The following is a 19,913-nucleotide window of genomic DNA, read 5'->3' as shown; positions in this document are numbered from 1 at the left end:
GAACTTTTAGCATAAGTACATTTTGTTACCACGGTTACTGTCAATGGGTGTGGTTTGAAAACCACATTAGTAGAATGCAAATTATGTTTTAAAAATCATAGTTATGCCAAACTTAAGCCCAACTACTTGTTTGAAAGTGCTATATTCACATTATGTATGTGACACATGTTGAAATTTGGGATGTGGTGAAAATGATGCCATAAAAACCACAAGCTACCACGTCAGCAATGCTATCATAAATTTTTCGACTACTGGGATGTATACCTTCTCAAAAACTAACATGAACCTTATTCAGCAAAGATAGTATCGACAGCCAAAATTTTGGTGCCTAGCTCATGGACTATATAAGGTTGGCCACTCAAGTGATGACAACAATGAACTAATACTATCTCTAACATTCCTTCTCCAAGGTTGGTTCAATACAAAGTGAGCTGCTCTATGCTGAATCATTTCAAGTTTATTAATACCACACAGACCTGGGTAGGAATGATTTTAAAATACGCCATACGTTTTTAGTGCTGATATGTAGACATGCAAAATAAGAAGATGGAGATTTGGGACAATTTTGGAAATCTTTAAAAACTCCCAAAACCACTTCCCTTGTGTTTTATACTTCCAGTTCAGTCTTTACAACACCAGAGGAAGGTCTGGAAGGTTTATGAAACACATCCAAAGCCCAGAAGGCACCTTAGGAAGGCACCTCTTGGGCCAAAGCAAAGTGGAAAAATCAAGCCTGTAGCCTTAGCCGTTATCAAGTTACGCTTGTCTGAAGGCATCAGTCAGTCAGTAGAAAATTCCATTCTATTTTTTTTAAATCCCATAGCAACTTGATCTGAAAGCTTGTTTGGGCTTAGCTTTACCTAACCAATACTGACTCATAATTGTCTGGGAAAAGTGAGGCTGGTTTTTGGGTGATATTTTTTCATGGGCCACACCTACTCCTTTGTGGTACCTACTATACAGCACCATGGTCATCAACATATTACCACATGAGTTTCTTTCCTAAGACCATTCGTGACTGGAACAGTTTACCCCACCAAATCATTGAATTTGACTCAATTAACTCGTTTTCTAATAGATTATCAGGATTGTAATGGCTAGACCAATGATTAATACTTTAGTTTTTAGTTATAAGTTTGTTGTGTGTGTATGTAATACTTATACCACAGGCACGAGTACGTATACACAGGCAAAGCACAAGTGCCTGTGATATAGCTAATATGTTCTACTTTAGCATGCAGACTACCTAATTGGCAAAATGTTTAGTTGTTATACCCTTCTCTTTTATAGGTAACCAAATAGGCTGTGATTGTGGGATTGAATTTTGCCAAACAAACTGTGATAGTGGGATTCAATTTCAATACATCAAACAGTAATTTGATTTGATTTTTGCTAATATAGCACTGTTAAGAGACTAGTGTTAATTATGTTACTTTAATCACTACATTTACAAAAGCAAAAAAAACTACTGTTGATGCATTAAAATTGAATCCCACAATCACAACTTGTTTGGTAAAAATTCAAACCCACAATCACAGCTTGCTTCCCTATATATGAGAAGAGAGATAAAGTATAACATCAAAGAAATCTAATGATTTCTGGATATAGTGTGTACTCCCATTAGGTGTGCAATATCTCAAGTTAACAAGATATACACACTGTAGCAGTGCATATCTCATCTATGTCAACAGTAATGCTATATAACGCTACCTGTCACCAAACTATACCAAATGATTCGATGAACATTCATTAATAATTTTGTTATGTTAAGGATCACATTGCATCATGCAACATAAGTATAAATTTTCCTACAGTAAAGAAAAGAGCAAAAGATAACAGCCAAACGCTACAAGGTGGTACAACTATTACCTGTCCTCTGGAGCTCTTGCCAGGTAATCTCTTTCAATTAATCCTTCTATTCTCTTCTTAATAATCATAGGGCTAGGTAGAAATCTTGCCTTCAGTTGTTCCATACACTACAAAAGGACAATTATCAACATGCCAACACCTGGCAGCAGCAAAATCACCTCACCTCAGCCACAAGAACGTTGTGCGCTGATCTCTTGCGAGCTTTCATTATTCTAACAATAGCCGCCTCTATTCTATAAACTCATTAAGAAACAAAAATTTATTCTACATAATTATTGTGAAAGGATACTCATGTTTTCTGTCATCTTCTACTTTTTGTTTAGTTTCTTTTCTTTCTGGATCAGTTTCTCCCTTCACAGCAACTAAACAACATAAAATGTGTACACAGATAAATTGCTCAAATTGAAGACGTACCAGCTTGTATTTTGACCCGGTGTAACTTTGATGTGAACTGATCATTAACCACAAACACATCAGTTGATTCTAAGCAGCATTTCCATGGAAACAACAACAACAACAAAGGCACAATTATTATGCCATACCAATTTCTCGTCCCTTAGGAGACTTTAATAAAACTCGTTGAGCAGGTTTACCAAGTGCTAATGGTTGTAATGCTCTAATTAATTCTTTAGGAGGTATACCAGTATCCTCCATTTCCTGTAACAAGACAATCAACAATCATTATATGGGTCACATGACAATCATTACACAGGTCACATGACAATCATATCACATTTATACAAGTGCAAGGAAAAATTAAAGTAGGAATCAATATAGCAGTACTGTTATCCTATTTTGTGTTATGTGATATCCTAGCTTGATATCCTAGCTTGTGTAATGTGATATCCTAGCTTGTTATGTGATACTAGTTTGATATCCTAGCCAGGGGCGTAGCTACACTCGGGCCTGCACGGGCACAGGCCCGGGCAATCATTGCTGGTGCCCAGGTAGTGAGCCTGGTAATAGCCGTGCCCTGCCAGGGCACACCCGTAATTAATACACACTAAAATATGTACTTGCTTTTTTTGGAGCATCTTGTAATACTTTCCATAATAGCAAGAGTACATAATGGGAAGGAAGAGTGTCGAACTGTGCTATAGGCTGTGAAAATGAGCCCGTAAAGTAACCCACATATCTTCGTTTCTTCTCATAAACCTGACGGCTGTTGATTGCTCAGATTTAACACCTTAAATGTTTTAGCGGGTGGTCCATATGGAATCGCATTGGCTGAAATTCCATCTAGACATGTCACTTCAACTAGTAGAACTGTCAAGGCGAGGCACGGGATGGCGACCATGATGAAATATCGAAATATTGACCTCGCTCAACCATGATGAAACTTCGATGTTTGTTTTCCAGGTTAGCTGCTTCTGTCTTTCTCTTTGCACAGTGAGATCCACTGCATAATGTGCCATACTTTTCTCGAGTACACCATTCTTTCACTCAGTAGTCACATGTACAAAGTGCGCCCACTGCGCCTATAATTAGTCACCAATCAACACAAATCACCGAATTGTTTGAACAATGCCACAGGACTTTACGGGCTCATTTTTCACAGCATATAGCGTAGTTCGATACTCTCCCTCCCCATTATATACTCTTGATAATAGTATCATCAAAAAATTGCATATACTTGAGTTTGCCAAGATTCCTCCGTCAACTTAGTAAACTTCTATGTAATGCCCATCATCACGTGATAAAATTTTAAGATTGGAGCACGGGTTGAAAGTCAACTGAACACGAGGTCAAGTATGTGCTGCAATTTGCCATGATTTGAAAACCACTCAGTGGACAACAGTACTGGATATAAAGTAATGGTTTTGTTAGACATCTAATGATATAGACGGACAAAAGCCAATTCCCAGTCTGTTGTGGTGCCCGTCTTGCTGGAGACACTGAAGACTAAGGAGGATCATTGTTTATTCAAGCTTTTTCAATGTTGGTATGCTAAAGTACTGGAGAAGAGAAGACAGAAGAGTGAAAAAAGAAAGGGGAAAAAAAAAGAAAAGAAAAAGAGTCAATGTTGTGGCTGGAGTTGTCACTGATGAAGTATTATTCCTATAAAGCGCTGACAGTGTTAGGCAGAGGAGTGAAAATTAAGTTCGATAGGAGTTGGAGGCTAAGTTAGTCTATCATTGTTAGATCTAGCTTTTATATTTTTCATGCAGTAGTATCTTAGTCTAATAGCTGCACAAACAGCAGCGTATAGTCACTAGCTAGGTACATGTATGCACTTTAAAACAGTTTTTCGAAAGCAAGTGTCACAAAAAAAAGAGTCCACAGAGATGAGCTCGCGTTTCTTGCTAAATATTTTACATGAGGACAGTTGAACTTTGTGCCCGGGCAATCCAGAAAGCTAGCTACGCCCCTGATCCTAGCTTGTGTTATGTGATACCCTAGCTTGATATTCTAGCTTATGTTTTGTGGTATCCTAACTTGACATCCTAGCTTGATATCCTATGTGATATCCTAGCTTGTGTTTTTCTTATGTAAAGTGGGAGAAGCTCATCTAATGCAATATTCTCCAAGCTAATAAAAATATTTACACTAAACTTTACCACATGATAAACTAAATAATCTGCTGTATAATCAGCTAGCCATCTTGATAAATATACAGAGTAATCTGGACAGCTCTTTATGTATTAAAAATTTTGTGTTGCCTAATCGTCTGGCTTGTGCAATACAGGCCATACCACCGTAGGAAACCAACAGAGAGTATGCAAGGGGTGTGGCCTTACGCATGCATATAATTGTCAATAATTATGAATGAAAAGGTGCATGGTTACGGTAGGTGTGTTGTAGTGTTTTCTTGTATTGTTGTAGGGTTTCTGTGTCCTGTGGACTTGTCTTTTTATTACTTAATTAAAGCTTGATGGCAGATAGTATATTTAGCGGAATGGCAGAAACAGCAGAATTGGCGGAAACAGCAGGATCATCGTTTACAGATACAGATTATGGCCAGCTTAGAACATCCACTACTAGTTAGCCACTCACTGTAACATATATAAATACAGCTACATAGAACTCACCACAGTTGAAGCTCATGGTCTTTGTAGCACCAATTTTCTGTCTTCTTGCAGCTTAACATCATCTGTGGCACTCTTAGAGTGTAGTCATATCTCAACCCTCACACCCCGTATTTTGAAGCACGTGTTACTAGAAGCGCCTTCAAGGGGGGGCACTTATAATTGAAAATCTGTAAATGCCACTCTGAGGAAATAGAGTATGGCCACCCTAGACTAAGCCTGACCATTCAACACCAATTGTTCTACAATTCAAAACGTGGTAATCAGTCACATAAGATTAGTATTAGTATTAATTGTATAGGCTTGGAGAGCCTGTAAAGCCTGATCTTATAGAGATAAGACCACTGTCTAGGAATTTATTACCACAGGTGATGGTAAATTGCAAGAAGACAGAAAATCGGTGCTACAAAGACCATGAACTTCAATTGTGGTAAGTTCTATGTAGCTGTACTTATGTATGTTACAGTGAGCAGCTAACTGGTAGTGGGTGTTCTAAGGCTGTCCATAATCTGTAAATGATGATTCTGCTGTTTCCGCCAATTCCACCGCTTCCGCCATTCCACTAAATATACCATCCCAGTTGTTAACTAGTCAGTGTGGCATAGGCGTGGCCCCACGAAGTGTTTTTGCAGTAGCACTAGAACCTAGACTGCTAGATCCACTAAGCTTATAACAAAGGATATGGTAAAAAGCTGTAGTGCTGTTGGCTGTCACAATGTCTTTGTGAAAGGGAATGGAATTCATTGGTATAAGTTTCCACTGGTGCCTGAAATAAGAGCAAAGTGGATTAGTGTAGTTTAGCCTATGCAAAATACTTGGAGTGCAGTGAACATTTTATCTCAGGTAAAAAGAGCACTGATCCTTTATCTCTTGACTATGTTCCAAGTGTTTTTCAACACGTTTCTTTTGCACAGAAATGGAAGTTGGAGGAAAGTTTAAGTAGGTACGAGAGAAAGAAAGTTACTAAGTGGAAGAAAAGTGAGAATGACACACAGCAAGTAGAGTCATTATATGAGGCTAATGCAAGAACTAGTACTAATGTACCATCAGTTAACAGTCAAGTAATTACTGCAACATCAATTAGCCCTGGAAAGTCAATATTGCAAAGTCACTTTGAGCAAGCCACAAAATCCAAGGAACGTTGGGAATTGAAGGAATGTGTGAAGAAGTTAGAGAAACAAGTTGAAGATCTTACAACGCAAAATAAGATTCTACAAACTGTGATTGATGACTATAAATCCAGAACTGGCATAACAGAAGCAGTTTTAAAGAATGATGACAAAAGCCTACCATCATACGAAGTTTTGAAGATTATTTTGTTTCAAAAGAATTGCCAGACCGTTTTTCAGGTGGTAAGAAAACTCCATTTGAGCAGTTTTTCATTATGCTAATGAAACTCTGGCGATCAAGATTTTTCTTATCGATTCAGTGTGTCAATCCACCATATCTAGATATTTTAGCAGATGGATGTTTTATATACCAAACTATCCTGTTTGATACAGTGGCCAGAAAGGGATGAATTGATAAAAACAATGCCAACTAAGTTCCAGAAACACTTCCAAAAATGTGTGGTAATTATTGACTGCTCTGAGATTTTTTATTGAACACCCTTCATCTCCTCCAGCCACCCTTCATCTCTTCCAGCCACCCTTCATCTCTTCCAGCCACCCTTCATCTCTTCCAGCCACCCTTCATCTCTTCCAGCCACCCTTCATCTCTTCCAGCCACCCTTCATCTCTTCCAGCCACCCTTCATCTCTTCCAGCCACCCTTCATCTCTTCCAGCTCAGTTGGTTGAACTACAAACATCACAATACTGTGAAATATCTTATAGGAATTACTCCTCAAGGATCTACTGCTTTTATATCTTAAGGATGGGGAGGAAGAACCTCTGATGTTCACGTAACCAAGAACTCTGGGTTACTAAGCAAGTTAATACCAGGGGATGTTGCTTTAGCTGATTGTGGGTTTACAATTCAAGAGTCAATTGGACTGTACTGTGCTGAGGTGAAACTGCCCCCTTTCTCAAGGGGCAAGAAGCAGTTGACCAAGGTTGAAGTGGATGCTGCACGTAGGCTTTCAAGAATCCATATTCATGTAGAAAGGGTTATTGGCATGATGAGGCAAAAATATACGATACCACGGCCTATATTACCTGTATGTATGTTAACTTGTGATGACACAGAACAATTATCAACAACAGATAAAATAGTAGTGCTTTGTGTAATAGCTGTGATTCTGTTGTATCACCTGATTAAGTGTACATTTATTTGCTAGTATAAAAAATTGTATAAGTGTATGATATGAATATGCTATTACACAGGCCTTCAGTGCCTGCCCTATCATATACAATTCATCTAGGAAATTATTAAAATTAAGAGTAAGCGGCCCGAGGTGATGGTGTGTACTTATTGCATGCGGCACCTGGGCAGGGTGCAAGGGAAATAAAGTATCTAAGGTGGCGGTTACTTGGAAGTAGTGGTTTACGGAAGCCCTTTAAAACCGAAACCTTACAAAAGCCACAAAAATGTGTGATGTTTTCAAACAGGAAATCAAATTAAGATCTTTTGCGAAAAGATCTTTTGCGCGTAACGCAGCATGGTTGAAACCACTGCTGAAACAAAGCATGATGGTGAAAAAAGATCTAGCCACTACAGGTTATTCAACTGGACAGATTACTCTACTGGATGGATCATGCCATGGAGTGTACTGTACTAAAATATTAGGAGTCAGTCGCAGGTCAGTCGAGCGCAATAAAACTTGCTAACGGATAATTGTGAAATAATAACATATTGATAAAGAACACAAAAGGTACACACACACACACTACACACACATAAATTGTTGTGTATATCATAAATTGGCAAATGTTAGTTCACATTGCTCCTGAAATGAATCTGAAGGCTCCCGTATTTTAGTGGCTCCTAGTGGTGATGCCAATTCAGGTAAAACAGCCTTAAGGGTGCTAGCGCCTTTTTGAAGCCACACAAATGCTGTTGTTTTTACCTTTGATACAGGCAAAAAGGAAGCTACAGGAATCTAATCAACCACTTCGAAGATTGACCTAACTTTCTACTATACAGTGACCAAAGCATAAGATTGTACCTTGTTTCATTCACACGCTATAGTCCCTGAAAGTTAACCCATACATTTTTCGTAGTGGCTATTCGTCCGGTTCCGGACGCCGATTTCACCAGGCTATTCGTCCGGTTCGGATCGCATGGTCCTGTTCGTCCGGTACTATTCGTCCGACAGTGTCACCCATAACTCGAGTATCAAAACACACTAGTTGTATGAAGGTAAGTTTTTGGGTGAGTTCGAGGCGAGCTAGGGTTGGAGCGAGTGAAGCGAGCGTCTAGCCTCTACCAACATTTTTTTATTCCGAGATACTGGCTGCTAGCACAGGTATCAAATTCGCTGTGAAGATTCTTCAATAAACTTGTGGAAACTTAGCGCATGGATTTGTCTTTGCAATTCTTCTTTTCTGAGTTATAAAACAAAGAGCGAGTGCCCGCGAGCGAACTTCGACTTCCGGGCCTTGTAACTTTATGCTGGATCACAACAATTATAATTCCATGCGCTAGAAGTTTGCAAATTTATCACTGATGGTCCACCAAAAGTTTGGTAGAGATCCGACTATCGTGTATTCCAGACTATCGCCTTTCACAATGCAGTGTAGAACATGCGCACGCCAACCAGTTATTACAACAAATTCCAATAAACCACAAATGCCAACTTTATCAAATAACAAGTTATAAATGAAGTTCTGAACAAAAGAAAAGCTCTTGTTCCTTTTCTTTACACACTGGGGCACCTTCCTGTTGCTTGTGGAGTCGCCAAGCCTGCTCTTCGATAGGTAACGCCTCGTAATGCACAGTCAGTGTCTTGTAATGGGTGATAAATCCAGCTGGAACATTGTCTCTACCTAAGAACAGGTGTACAATTACAAATATAACTTACCAGCATACACTATCACTATCACTCGAGAAAACACAGGAAGAACGTGTGTTGACTACAAATCAGCTTGCGTTCGCACTGTCTTCAAAACCAGCACTTACTTTCAGGCTAATTCACTCTATTGTCACTTTTGGGCACCCAGACGATCATTTTCGTGATGATTTTCAAACGAAACAGACTGTTTCTTGGCCAATTTCTTTGGCGCAAAACACGGCCACCTGACACGGATACTTTGAGTATACGTAATATTGCCAATTATGATGTAACAGCCACATGTGGTCATGTGGGTTGTCCCTTGAATGGTTTCAAAAACCCGCTAGCACCCTTAAAGTAAAATGATTTTAGCTTAGGTAAGATTGTTGTTATCCAAAAGTCAGGATCATCTGGATTAATCATAAGTCCAGACAACCCATGGTTGGCTGCTAGCCCAGATGGATTAGCATATGATCCAACAGAGACCTCCCCATATGGCATTGTTGAGTACAAAAATCCATACTCTGTAAGAAACAAAACATTACGTGAAGCAGCTACAACCAAGAAGGGGTTTTGCTTAAAACTTGAACAGGAAATGTATCCTTTCAATGTGTAAATCCAGTGCTTGTATCACAATATCACACCACTGTCTTTGACTACAATACATGACACACTGTACCTGATAAAAGTAATCATGCTTTTTATTTAGTGCCAAAACATTTGTTTCCTGTTCAAGTTTTAAGCAAAACCCCTTCTTGGTTGTAGCTGCTTCACGTAATGTTTTGTTTCTACAGAGTATGGATTTTTGTACTCAACAATTTTAAACAATTTTAATTCAAATAATAAATGTACTTTCCATTTCGCATGTCCTTGTTGTAATTGTGCTAAGCTCCCCAACCCTTGTAACTATCATTTATTGTAATAACTAGTTTTATAGGCTTTTGGTAATTAAGTTAAGTATAAGTAGTTAGTTTTATAGGCATCTGGCATTGATTGTCATTTGTCCTTCAGATCACTTTTCCAATCATACTGTCTTATTATTGTACCTACCATCCTTGTAATTTTGCTGTGTATCTGTAAAGCAATGAAATAAATAAAAATAAAATAAATAAATAAACAATGCCATATGGGGAGGTCTCTGTTGGATCATATACTAGGCTAGCAGCCAACCATGGGTTGTCTGGACTTATGATTAATCCAGATAGAGATGTGGACAAATCTGGAGAGGTACGGTGCTTTTCCTTTAAGTACTGAGTATTGGTTGCCTCTTCTTGCAGTAGTCCCCATCTGGTAGTAGTGCTGCCCTCAAATTTGCTGTATAGCATTTCCTTTACTAGGGGTCTTACTTTAGTGGTGTCTCTCCTCTTGGCAATTTTGCCAACATTGGAAGCAGTTATTCTCATTCGTCTTTCTGATAACCACACCTGAAGGGAATGATCATTTTTAACTTGTGCAGATGTCATCATTGTTACACTTTCTCTTGCTGATTCAGTTATGCTTATGTTGGCCAAATAATATTCTTTCATTAGCTCACAGAGCTGGTTGTCAAAAACATCAGTTACAATGTCATTTGCATTGCTTCCCCCATCATAACATGAGTAATATTCTCTGCCTTGTTGTGAAGCTGATAGGCTCTCCCTCTTTGCTTTTTTCCTTTTAATTTTGGCAGTGTCAGTTGATTTTCTCTTCCAATCTTTATTGAGTTTTTTAGTTTTACATTCACCAACTGCTCTAAATGTTTTACTAGGAGTAGACACCACCTTGCTCCACATTTCTGAGCCCCAATTTGAACCTTCATTTCTTCGAAGTGCTGCCCCAGCACATCTGGCTTGCCATGACCCAATTTGACACCTATTAACTTGTTTGCCACCATCAAATTTTGCTCGCACATTCATGTAGCTCTCTGCCAGGTTAGTGGTAAAATTACCTGTTGATTATTGTAATGTTATTAGTTTTCATCATGACTATTGTTGCTTACCCAATAACTGTTGTGCTTTACTTGCTAGGCGACTTGCAATAGCTCTGATGTCACAGAGCATTTGCTCATCAACTGGATAAGCAGGACCATAAGGTTCATCAGTGTCTTCAGAAGTGGCATCTGTCCAAGCTTGCTGTTCATCTTCAAGAAAAGAACCTATGAATTCAGCTTCCATATTGTGGACATCTGATTCACAGTCCACCTCTGAGCTGGACCCTGGAATGTAACAGTTGGTTGAAGTCGAGCAATGGATTGAAGTGGAGCAATCGGTTGAAGTTGAGCAGTCAGTTGAAGTGGAACAATCAACTGAAGTGGAGCAATCGGTTGAAGTTGAGCAATCGGTTGAAGTGGAGCAATCAGTTGAAGTAGAGCAATCAGTTGAGGTAGGAGATTTAGTTGTGTTATATTTAGATCTTACTACTTTGCAGTATTCAGGTCTGCACTTACGGTGAATACCAAAACAGTGCATTGGGCAATTTAGTATGTCTTCCTGAAGGAGTATTGCTGCCTTAACTTTATCATCCTCTTTACTCCTCATGATGATTGTGCAGCGAGCATCCCTGGTAAGTCTTAACCTCACGTTTGCTGTTAGTTTGTTTGTGCCCTTATATTGTGGTTTGTCTTTGACTAGCTGCTCTAAATGACCCCGGAAACATTATAGTGCATGATTAGCACACTCCTGCTTTTCAATTGCATATCCCCACCCAGGGACACCTGCCACTAGTGTTGGGCACATAGAGCTGTCACCATCTCCAACAAAGCTGATGTACCGTACACCATGTTGCTCCTCTGCAACCATAAATCCATTCAGAATAATATCTATTTCCATTGAGGATGAGGAACCATTCCAGTTTTTAAAGCAGGTATGCTCTGGTGTGCTACTATACTGGACACAAGCTGCACAAAATTTGTTACGCACACCTATGTACAAAATTTTTTCGGTTTTTAAACCAAAAATCACCCCTACCCCACAAAGAGCATTGTATGAATGCTTATGTGTCCGTTTGCTCCATCCAGCATCAACTATAACTGATATTGCTGGCACACCATGGTGGTATCTGTTCTCCTGCATTGCAAGCTCACGTTCAGCTTTACCAGCAACTTGCATTGATTCCTCCAGTAGCTTCCACCACCATTTTCCTATTATACGTCAAGTATTAACAAATACCCTTCTTGACATTACAGGTACTCCTAGCACACTCATGGACTCCTCCAGCTTGTTGAAGCCTCCTCCAGTAGCCATTTGTCCCCATATGGCTGCTAGATTACAACTCCAGTATTTTTTGCCTTCTGGTGAAGTGACCTTTGGTGATGTGCAGAATGAAATTCTTTGGCCACAGCCACAACACTGGTAAGCAATTATTGATGCCAATCCATAGCAAGCTTGTTCTACAAGTACCATCATATCATTTGCAAATGCAGATTCATTTTGATATGCTGCACATGTAGCAGCATGTGCTGAGACTCTGTTCAAGTATTTGTTTAATTGTCCTAGGTTTATGATACGACTGTCAGATGCCAAGTAGAGTGACATAATGTGCTGTTAGTTTGCTCTATTTGCTGAGGTTGCTCTATTTGCCGAGACCTACTGTGCTGGAACCTGCACAGATTGTAAGTGATACTGGATACACTGTAACACGATAGCATACTTACTTTTTCTTTCTCTTGTAGACATGACGATGATCATTTCGATGATTCTTCTTGTTCTTCTTGCTACCCATATTTATTGTTTTGTTCTGATATTGTATTTTATTTTATTTTTGCACCATTTTATAGGTGATGCAGGACCCAAGTGTCAAAATTGTATAAGACGGATGATGTAGCGCACAAGTGCTAAAGTTATATAGGACCAATAGCATTTTGATGAATGAATTTCCGCATGCATGGCTACAACTACTGATCTTATGGCTACTGACCTACAGCTGATTCGCGGCAAGCTTACGTAACTTTTACTGCACCAATCACAGATCATTGCGTTGAGGTTAGCTTTGACCACACTTCCTTCCATTGAGGTTAGCAAAGGCATGTAGAAGAGCAGTCTTGTATTTGGCGTCAGTTTTTTCCAGTATACTGAACTGGAGGTGTGGCAAAACAACAGGTAGCGGCCTAATGAATGTGGGTGTAGGGCTGCATGCAAAAAAATCCTAAAATTTTACACCCATAGGTCGATTTTTGACTGGTTTTCTTGGACACTCGCAATGTTTAAAAAACCTTTTAGACTAACTTGTTTTGGCCGTTGTACTTATCGTTTTGCAATGATAATGCGGCCCTGAGTACCATTATGCAGAACATGTTAAGCTGAAGAACGCCTTGGTAGACTGTATAATCTCTGATAAAACTGACACCAATTGTGTTTTTCACCGCTTATATGTTTCATGCTGTATCTCCGTTATTCATTCACGTAGAGCAATAGTACTTGGTAAGCTTATAATCCGTTAGTTGATTATAGTGTGACAATGTATAACCATGAAATAATATATGATCTGTAAAGATATAAATTTTACAAAAAATAAGTTACTTTACGGTTTTAGCAGGTAACCGCCACCTTAACATCTCAGATTGCTTCTGGTGCATTCTCAGGTAACGATATGAAATCTCTACACTGTACAGTAGAAACCACAAAGGTTTGGATGTGGCACATGAAAAAACATCACCCAAAAACCAGCCTCACTTTTCCCTGACAACGATGAAGCAGTATTGGTTAAGTAACACTAAGCCTTAAAAAGCCTTCAGATTGACCCAAAATACTTTCAACAAGTTGCTATAACTGAGCAACTGGCATAACTCGACAATGGCTAAGGTTATGAGCTTGATTTTTTTACTGCTCGATATCACTTTGGCCCAGCAGGTGCCTTTTGGCATACCGCAGTACATACAACGTGTTCTTCATGGACTTACCAGTGTCCTCCTATGTGTCCCATTCATCTTTGCTGACAGCGAAAAGTGTTGATTTGGTGGTAGCATGTGATGGCTTCCCTTCGTAATGGAGATTGTTTGTATTTTTTATTGTAGCTATTTTGATTGCAGAGGTGCTTTTCGAACAGTTCTTGATTCGTACTGCTGTGTAACGAGTCGGACATAGCTGACAACAAAGTGTAATGGATACTTCACTTTTCAGACGATAATTGATATAGCTGGGGTGTGCGGTACCATTTCTTTCTTTTGGCATATGCGTGGATTGCAGAGGTGCTTTTCAAACAGCTCTTGATTCGTAATGCTGTGTAACGGGTTGAACATAGCTGACAATGAAGCATAATGGATACTTCACTTTTCAGACGATAATTGATATAGCTGGGGCACGGGGCACCATTTCAGATGTGGTATGCGTTGGTTCACCAGTCATAAATATTTACAAGTACACAAAAAAATTGAATTTTCAACTAGAGTAGGAACCATAGCACATTGATAAAAAGTACTGAAACAAGCTGGAGTAGTACACAATATTAAATCACAGTAAAACAATAGGAAGTGTTATATCCCTACTGTGCTCAAGATACCATAACAGAAATGCACAGTAGGGATATAACACTTCTTATTGTTTTACTGTGACTTAATATTAATCTTTTGGGGCTTTTGATTGTTTGTTGTTATCGTCAGCCTTCAGCTAATGATCTCACTTTATTCCGACAACTTGATCAACTTCTGTACTCCAATGCATCTCAATACCCAGTGATATGTGGTGATTTCAACGTCCATGAAGCCTCTTGGCTTCATTCATCTCACACATCACCCGCAGATACCGTAGCTTTGGAGTTTTGTGAGTCCAGAGGACTTCACCAGTTGATACATGTCCCTACACGACAAGGTGCAATACTGGATTTAATTCTGTCTGAACACACTGGTACCACTACTCAGCTACTCAATTTAAATACCTCTGATCATGCTACTATTTTTCTATCCTTAGTAACATCATCCCACCCCCCAACTATCATACCACCACCTTGCCATGTGTTTCATTGGTCACGTGCTCCATGGAAAATCTTTCATGCTATTTTCATTCCATTAAATGGAACTTCCAAAGATGATGTTACTACTCGTTTTGCCAGTATTATTTATTCAGCTACCATGAAATTTGTTCCATCATGTATCCCTAAAAGCTCACGACCTACACCATGGTGGAATCATCCTTGTGACGCAGCATGGCAGCGTAAGGTAACCTGTTGGAAAAGAAATGACATTGCTGGCTTAATCTGGCTTCTTCAGATGCAAACTCTATATATAAACAAGCAATCCAAGACTACAGAGTTAAGATACGAGAAGACCTTCAACAACACTCTACCAGTAAACGTTGGTGGTCATTAACAAGAGTTTGATAGGATCCACTTCCAGTGCCAGACCTATGTCCCCACCTGCGCATCAACTTGCTGAGTATTTTTCCTCCAAACTGTTTGAACCAAATGATGCAGCACCGATTCCCACATTAGAAGACTGTCATCAGTCCTTGCTGACTCAATTTTGAATTAAAGTTCTTAATGTGAGGCGTATCCTACACTCTTTGGATACCACTAAATCTGTTGGTGATGACAATGTGAGTCCACGTGTTCTAAAATCATGTGCTTCTTCTATCAATTATTATTGAATATGCTGCGTCTGCTTGCGACCCCCACACCTTGTTGAATATAAACAAGCTAGAATCAATCCAGAGAACTGCTGATAGATTTTGCTTTAATGACTTTTCAAGATATTCAAGTGTTACTAACATGTTGTCTTCTCTTAATCTACCATTGTTACAGGCAAGAAGAACCCAAGTTAAATTAAGTACTTTTTACAAAATAATTAACGGATATTTGATTGTGCCTACAGATGATCTTACTCCTAAACTTTCAAGTTTAAGGAGTGGCTACTATCACCAACCAACAACTCTAATTAATGCATACAAATTTTCCTTTTCCCCATCAACCATCAAATTATGGAACCAACTCCCTGCTGATGTAATTAATTCCTCTACCCGTAATGAGTTTTGTAATAACTTAAGTAACTTTTATGATCACACCTGTACGTTATAATCTTTTGATTGCTACACAGTAATAAATATAATATAATAATAATCATCTGAAAAGTGAATATACATTACGCTTCATTGTCAGCTATGTTCAACCCGTTACACAACAGTACAAATCAAGAACTGTTCAAATAGCACCTCTACAATCAAAGTAGCCACTATGAAAAATATGGATGATTTCCATTACGAAAGGAAGCCATCATATGCTACCGCCAAATCGACACCTTTCGCTGTCAGCAAAGATGAATGGGACACAAAGGAGGACACTGATAAGTCCATGAGGAATGCATTGTATGTACTGCGGTGTGCCAAAAGGCATGTGTCCAGCTGAAGCAACATCGAACAGTGAAAAATCAAACCCGTAGCTTTAGCCATTATCGAGTTACGTTTGTGTGAAGGTATCGGTCAGTCAGTTAGTCAGTCAGTCACTAGAAAATTCTGTCATTTTTTTTATTTTTAAATTTCATAGCAACTTGTTGAAAGCATTTCGGGTTGATGTGAAGGCTTGTTTTGGGCTTATGCTTCATAATCATCAGTGAAAAGTGAGGCTGGTTTTTGGGTGATGTTTTTCATGGGCCACGCCCAAACCTTTGTGGTCCTTACTATACAGTACTATTGTACTGTATGATAATAACATATACGGCAGTAGAAATGAAGTATTCCGTATGTTGGAATGGCCTTCTTCCTAGTCCACATGGAGAAATACAGGGAAGTACTATACTTTGATCTAAGCTAATCCATAACATGCTTTAGTTGCGTCAATTCTATCCCACTGAAGCAGCTACATCAAAGTAAAAAAGTAGGTAATTAAACCATGTTAAATCCCAGCAGGTCAGAATTCTTAAATATGAAGGACAAGTTGATTTACACATTCAAAGGAAACATGAAGCCATAACATATAAACTGCAATTGACACTAATATACAACTTTATACTATCTTCATTGTAGTTCTTTATGAAGTAAAATGCTTCAAAGTGAGAGTCATGTTGTACAAAGCAATAGCAGTTTAAAGTAGTGTTGGGTGGCTTGCTCTAGTGGCTTCAGAATTATGTTATGACACATTTTCCTTTTGTTTGTCCCATGTTATCTATAATGCAAGTGATCGTGGTTTTGAAAGGAATGTAGCTCAAGTTTTCCTCTAGACAAAAGCTTTCAACACTTTGTAGAGAACAAACGAAAGTGCGCATCAATTTACAACAACAAACTTGGAGTTGTCAGGTGATGAGCACTTAATTTCCCCAGGTTCCTGTCAATACGTGTCTTGGTGCTGAGTTAGTGGGCATTACAAAGAAACAGCTTTAGCTATATATTAAGGTCTGTAGGTAATGTACTTACTTGAAATGTAATAGATGATTTTGTATTGAACAGATCCAATATGCACATTTGATGTGTGGACACTTGAATGATGTGTTTCTTGACTGATGGAACTGTACTGGTTGCCTCCCCCTGTATTACATCATAATGATGTCATCATCACTGTGATGACATGTCTAACCTTTTCTACTGGATAAAATGTGGCATTAAGGTCAGCTGATCCCTAGCAACAGAGAGATTACAACACTCAATAACAAACCATATGTCACACCACTGTATGTGTGTAGTGTGTGTATGTGACAACACACACACACACACACACACACACACACACACACACACACACACACACACACACACACAACACTACACTACACACACACACAACACACACACGCACACACACACACACACACAACACTACACACACACACAACACACACATGCACACACACTACACTACACTACACACACACACACAACACTACCCACACACACAACACACACATGCACACACACTACACTACACTACACACACACACACAATACACACTTACCAGATGAGTTTGCAGAGTTAGTTGTCTTCCACTGTGACAGTTGAGGTAAAATCTCTGGAACACACCCCAAGCAATGTTGGCTGCTCTCGGCAGCTGACACTGTGCTTGGTTAGTTTGTGTCGGCCAGTATCCCATAGTGAGCACTCGGACATTGAGGTCCACATCAACACGGTAACCCTAGTGTAACCATAGTGACAATACAGTAAACCATAGTGACGATACAATAGAATTTTGATAATTTGAACCCTCAAACTACCCTCTATGGATGGGCGATATCTTCAAAAACAAATATCGACTATTTCTTGGCACATTATCTCAATGACTACTAATATTGCAATGTATCTCTTGAATAACTCATAACTAGTCCATATCGTCTGCCCATCCAATTTGTTTTCAAATTCCAAGAATGTTGATTTACTGCATAGTAGATGGCAGATTTTTTTTTGTACAAGATGTTGCATCATACTTACCAAAGTAAAACACGGTGTTCTTGTTACAGTGTATCTCGATATCATTTTTGCACATTGATATCAGTGCAATATTGAACTTCTCACCATTATTGAACCCACCCCTGCTACCCTCAAACTACCCAGTTAGAGTATATTAGGTGAATTGTATGTAGTAATAAATCATGGCAGGTACAATACCTTTACTGAAATCTTAGTGGTTAAGATAGAAAGAGCATTACAGAGAAAATAGTTTTAAATAAGCTCCAATAAGAACCTGTCCAGCAAACATCATAAATGAAGAACAAAGCAGCTTTCTTTAAATATAGCAAGGTCAATACCAGTGACAAGTAAAACATGAATACTGTTTAGTGGCTATAGCAACAAGAAAAAAATGACCAGGACCACAATACAAAAGTAATGAAGAAATCAACCAAAAATAAACTGGATGATAAATTATCATCAAATAAGGCTGACCTGATTGTGCAGGTGGTCTTTAAACTTGTCCATTGTACTATTGGACAATGTCATATCCTTGAACATTCCCTCTAATTTACTAGTGAATTGGCAACCACACTCATTCTGTAGCAGCAGGATCACATGACCAGCACGTGATTCACTATGATGTCACCTTTAATCTAGATATCATTCCTTTCTCCAAATCATCTGAAACAGTTTTGTTAAGTAGCAACCGTTTGGCTAAGTGTTGTTTGTAGTATCGTTCAAACACGTCCTATAGCATTAATTATTGGCTGAACTGTTACCATAACAACAACTGTACCTTCTCTTGTAGGAACCTGAATAAAATGAGTGCCTTGTCCAAAATGACTTCAACTTCTTGTTCAGAGTGCTGGATATGTCAAATCTTAATATAACAGAACCAACACACAGACAGACACACATACCTCCTTTAACCCTCTCTTTAGTAAATCATCTACAAACAGCGAAAGGTACTCCGGAGATTTCTCATTTAAGTTAATAAAATATTCAAAATCCTTAGAAGAATAAATCCACCATAAAGCAGTCTAGACAGGTACAAACACTCACTGCACTAATGGATTGTTTGAAGAGAGCATCTTTCTGAAATGATTCCTCCAAATACATGTTATATTGATCCTTCAACTCAATTAGTCGCTGTAGACAAGTCAATTATTTAATAGCTACTAGGTATTATTATGTAATTCAAAAATGAAGCAGGGATTCAAGTGATAAAAGCTATTAAAAACAAGATATAATTACAAACAATGGTATTCCCTGTGGAAATTCCACACACTGGCATGTATGTATTTTGCTCAACGCCAAAGTATGGATTTTCCCACAGGGCTATACCATCATTCATTCTTGTTTCAACAGTTTTTATTGCTTAAATCCCTTTACATTAATAAATCTAAAATCCACTAGTTTGTTTAGTTTTTGTTAGAACATACAGCAAGAGTAAATTATTTACTCGTACTGTATACGTAGTATACACATGTCACCGTTCTATTAGTATATAGCAAGACTGTATATTATACACTGAGGAGGGTATATACCCTTGTACAAGGGAGTATCACATAACATTTCTGAGTTTGCCGTAATAATGATGTCATTATTTTAATATAATATGTGACCCGGTCGGGCCAGTCTAACAAAATGGGGCTTATAGTCCGTTAAATTTTGACCAAAATGTCAAACTTTGAAATTTTATAACTTTTTCTGTGGACATGATAGCTATTTAAATTTTTCATCACTTATTTTATAGTTATAACACACTTACGAGGGATATGACTAAAATATATGCACGATTCACGAG

The 19,913-nt window shown here is 38.6% G+C and overlaps 2 protein-coding genes and 1 long non-coding RNA gene across 4 annotated transcripts in view; all 3 read right to left on the bottom strand.

The window, feature by feature from the left end:
* Positions 1 to 1,734: 1,734 nt before the first annotated feature.
* Positions 1,735 to 19,913, bottom strand: part of LOC136241818 (cullin-3-like) — a 48,154-nt gene continuing 29,975 nt past the window's right edge. For both annotated transcript variants that reach the window (XM_066033144.1, XM_066033145.1), the window contains exons 10-23: positions 19,169 to 19,255; positions 19,027 to 19,116; positions 18,903 to 18,971; positions 18,753 to 18,854; positions 18,599 to 18,703; positions 17,676 to 17,852; positions 17,300 to 17,341; positions 17,140 to 17,250; positions 2,412 to 2,526; positions 2,284 to 2,352; positions 2,159 to 2,231; positions 2,033 to 2,102; positions 1,870 to 1,976; positions 1,735 to 1,808 (exon numbers count right to left, since the gene is read on the bottom strand). In XM_066033144.1, coding sequence (XP_065889216.1) covers positions 1,784 to 1,808; positions 1,870 to 1,976; positions 2,033 to 2,102; positions 2,159 to 2,231; positions 2,284 to 2,352; positions 2,412 to 2,526; positions 17,140 to 17,250; positions 17,300 to 17,341; positions 17,676 to 17,852; positions 18,599 to 18,703; positions 18,753 to 18,854; positions 18,903 to 18,971; positions 19,027 to 19,116; positions 19,169 to 19,255 — 1,242 coding nt within the window. In that variant the 3' untranslated portion in view covers positions 1,735 to 1,783. The remainder of the gene's footprint in view (positions 1,809 to 1,869; positions 1,977 to 2,032; positions 2,103 to 2,158; positions 2,232 to 2,283; positions 2,353 to 2,411; positions 2,527 to 17,139; positions 17,251 to 17,299; positions 17,342 to 17,675; positions 17,853 to 18,598; positions 18,704 to 18,752; positions 18,855 to 18,902; positions 18,972 to 19,026; positions 19,117 to 19,168; positions 19,256 to 19,913) is intronic.
* Positions 8,594 to 9,338, bottom strand: LOC136241824 (uncharacterized). The gene is made up of 2 exons (XR_010694423.1): positions 8,953 to 9,338; positions 8,594 to 8,819 (listed from the first exon to the last, which is right to left on the bottom strand). It is a non-coding gene; the product is annotated as an uncharacterized lncRNA (long non-coding RNA).
* On the bottom strand, positions 9,821 to 12,995 carry LOC136241228 (serine-rich adhesin for platelets-like). The gene is made up of 3 exons (XM_066032410.1): positions 10,803 to 12,995; positions 9,979 to 10,751; positions 9,821 to 9,898 (listed from the first exon to the last, which is right to left on the bottom strand). The coding sequence occupies exons 1-3, from the start codon at positions 11,338 to 11,340 to the stop codon at positions 9,821 to 9,823; spliced, it is 1,389 nt and encodes a 462-aa protein (XP_065888482.1). The 5' UTR covers positions 11,341 to 12,995.

The sequence above is a fragment of the Dysidea avara genome, chromosome 12, assembly GCF_963678975.1.
Source record: "Dysidea avara chromosome 12, odDysAvar1.4, whole genome shotgun sequence".
Taxonomy (NCBI): Eukaryota; Metazoa; Porifera; class Demospongiae; order Dictyoceratida; family Dysideidae; genus Dysidea; species Dysidea avara.
The sequence above is the reverse complement of the archived record's forward strand: the minus strand, read 5'-3'. Positions and strand labels throughout refer to the sequence as shown.

What these genes read in the sequence shown, in the direction of transcription:
- LOC136241228 (XM_066032410.1), bottom strand. Translation starts at nt 11,340, where the DNA reads ATGAGGAGTAAAGAGGATGATAAAGTTAAGGCAGCAATACTCCTTCAG. An exon ending in TAAAGCACAACAGTTATTGG is followed by an intron (nt 10,752 to 10,802) that starts GTAAGCAACAAT and finishes AATAATCAACAG; the next exon opens with GTAATTTTACCACTAACCTG. An exon ending in CATGGTTGGCTGCTAGCCTA is followed by an intron (nt 9,899 to 9,978) that starts GTATATGATCCA and finishes ATTGCTTTACAG; the next exon opens with ATACACAGCAAAATTACAAG.